Source organism: Aplysia californica, unplaced genomic scaffold, assembly GCF_000002075.1.
Source record: "Aplysia californica isolate F4 #8 unplaced genomic scaffold, AplCal3.0 scaffold00113, whole genome shotgun sequence".
In the NCBI taxonomy this organism is placed as follows: Eukaryota; Metazoa; Mollusca; class Gastropoda; order Aplysiida; family Aplysiidae; genus Aplysia; species Aplysia californica.
The window spans coordinates 594,784-596,940 of NW_004797383.1; the positions used below are offsets into that span (position 1 = coordinate 594,784).

General features: G+C 38.1%; 1 protein-coding gene across 1 annotated transcript in view; it reads left to right on the forward strand.

Annotated features, from left to right (window-relative positions):
• Positions 1-294: 294 nt before the first annotated feature.
• Positions 295-2,157, forward strand: part of LOC101859925 — a gene marked incomplete in the record, with an annotated part of 45,666 nt that continues 43,803 nt past the window's right edge. Inside the window, 1 exon segment of the mRNA XM_013081065.1 lies at positions 295-928. Within this exon segment, the coding sequence (XP_012936519.1) occupies positions 845-928 (84 nt within the window).

A 2,157-nucleotide genomic window follows, 5' to 3' on the forward strand; every position in this document is an offset into this window, starting at 1 on the left:
GGGGTTGGTCACCTCCCCTCACAGCACACACACACAGACACATGCAGAAGACTGCGTTATTTCATCTTTTAGTGATTTGTAAGCCGTTTTCAGCCCCCAAATCACTTAAAAACATACGTCAGGGATGCACCAAACAAAATACTCGTCACAGGGAGTGTGTTTCAACAAAGGCTTTTTTGGGTGTAGGCGACACGGGAGCGCGCGGCTTTGAGTAGGCGTCCCCCGTCACCGCTGTAAATAGACAGCTGTTTGATCAAATGGGTATAAAAGTGAGTCTCGTCTGATAGCAAGGCTGATCCCCCCGTTGAAAGTGGTCATACGTGAAGCAGGTAGTAGTAGAGGAGAGGAACAGATAGCAAGCTTGTCTCGTAACACTAGATCTAGCTGTATTTGAACAAAGCTAGTGGGAAAAATCAGTCCAGAAACCACAGGATTATATATATAATTCCACATCGCAAGCTGAAACCATTGACCACTTTTAACTTTCGTAACAATATAGTTTGAATTGAAAGAGCAAAAGATAGAAAAAAAACCCCAACAAAATAAAACAAAACAAAAATTAACGAAAAAATAAAAGTTGAACCTAATATTCTCTTTCTCTCTCTGGATTTGTGTGGAGTTCATCTAGAAAGGCCTAGAAGCAGTGCGTTGACGCATTCATCGTATCGTTACATATTTCGAAACTGTATAAAGAGAGAACTGAAAACACAGTGGAATAAAACTATATTATTATATTTCGTACAATACCACAAGGTGAATACTTGTGTCATCCAAGTTTTGCTGAAGAAGGAAAGTGATTGTCCCCTTTCATCTAAAAGGTGTGCCTTTTCTGACTCCAAGACCAATGGACTTATTGTTTATCAAAATGCCTGTAAAGACAGTATTAGTATTCATGTATTTCGTCTGTGGGATTTTTCTGCTGGCAACGGTAAGCACCTGAACATTTCATTTTTACAATGTTTTTTTTGTTGGGCATTTTATCAGAAAGTATTACTCGTGTTTTACATTTGTATAATGGCACCATGGAATCAGGCGTTCGTCGCTAATGGGGCACATAGGGTTATTAGTATCATCTTAAAGCTTGCTAATTTGTCTGTATTTCGATGAAAAAAGTATCGACCTATCTTGAATAAAAGTCGGGATATTTACGACTGAATGAGGTAGGGGTTGCTTGGTTTCAGAGGTAAAATTAAGCTGTCCTAGAAAATGACCACGAAACTTTGGTGACTTCCTAGTTTTAAAGTCCTTAGAAACTGATAAGTTACATTTTTGTGCGCCTTGAATCAACGTTTTTTTTTCAATTAAAATCCACTTATAAATACGTTTTTGAATAGACACAATAGATGTGTAACGCACCCCCTTCCCGAAAAAAAAACGGCAGAAAAAATTGTTTAAAATCCTCAACCAACAAAAAAAATGCCGATTTATTCGATTCCACTATAGCAAAGAGCGCCTGGTTTCACCACGCTGCCTTACTTCTAAATCTCGTGAAAGCAGCCTATCCAGCAAAAGTGCAATCACCGACGCTACCATCACTGCAACAATAACAACAGCAATATAACTAAAAACTACATCTCTTATATTATCCTCATATTCTTCACTACCTCTATTTCAATCGCTTTATTACTCCTTTGAGATTTTTATTCTCTCAGATATCCGCCTCCTAGTTTCACTTTCGTTTTCAAACCGTTCTATTGCATATCAATCAATTTTCAAATTAATTCGTAGGACTTCAAAAAGTAATTTCTGATACCATTATTTCAGTCCGACAACGTAGGGTTTGTGCGCAAGCTAAGCAATAGCACAAGTATCGTGACCCCCCCCTTGCTGCTTAAACCCCAAGAAAAAGAAAGAAAAAGAAAGAAAAAGAGAAAAGACAAATCAAATACTTTTGACGTTAACTTCATAATCCGTTTGCACTTTGTTCAACTGAAAAAGCACACCCTATAGATTTCATTACCTGACGGCCAGATTTTTTGTTGTTGCTTCTTTTTTCTTGTTTTTTTTTCGCTCCCTACCCCCTTTTTAATAACATTTCTTAGAATCTTACTTGGAAACCTTTTGGGAAGTAATGTGTGTCCTCTGTTAATGCACACAAACACACACACACACACACACACACACACACACACACACACACACACACACACACACACA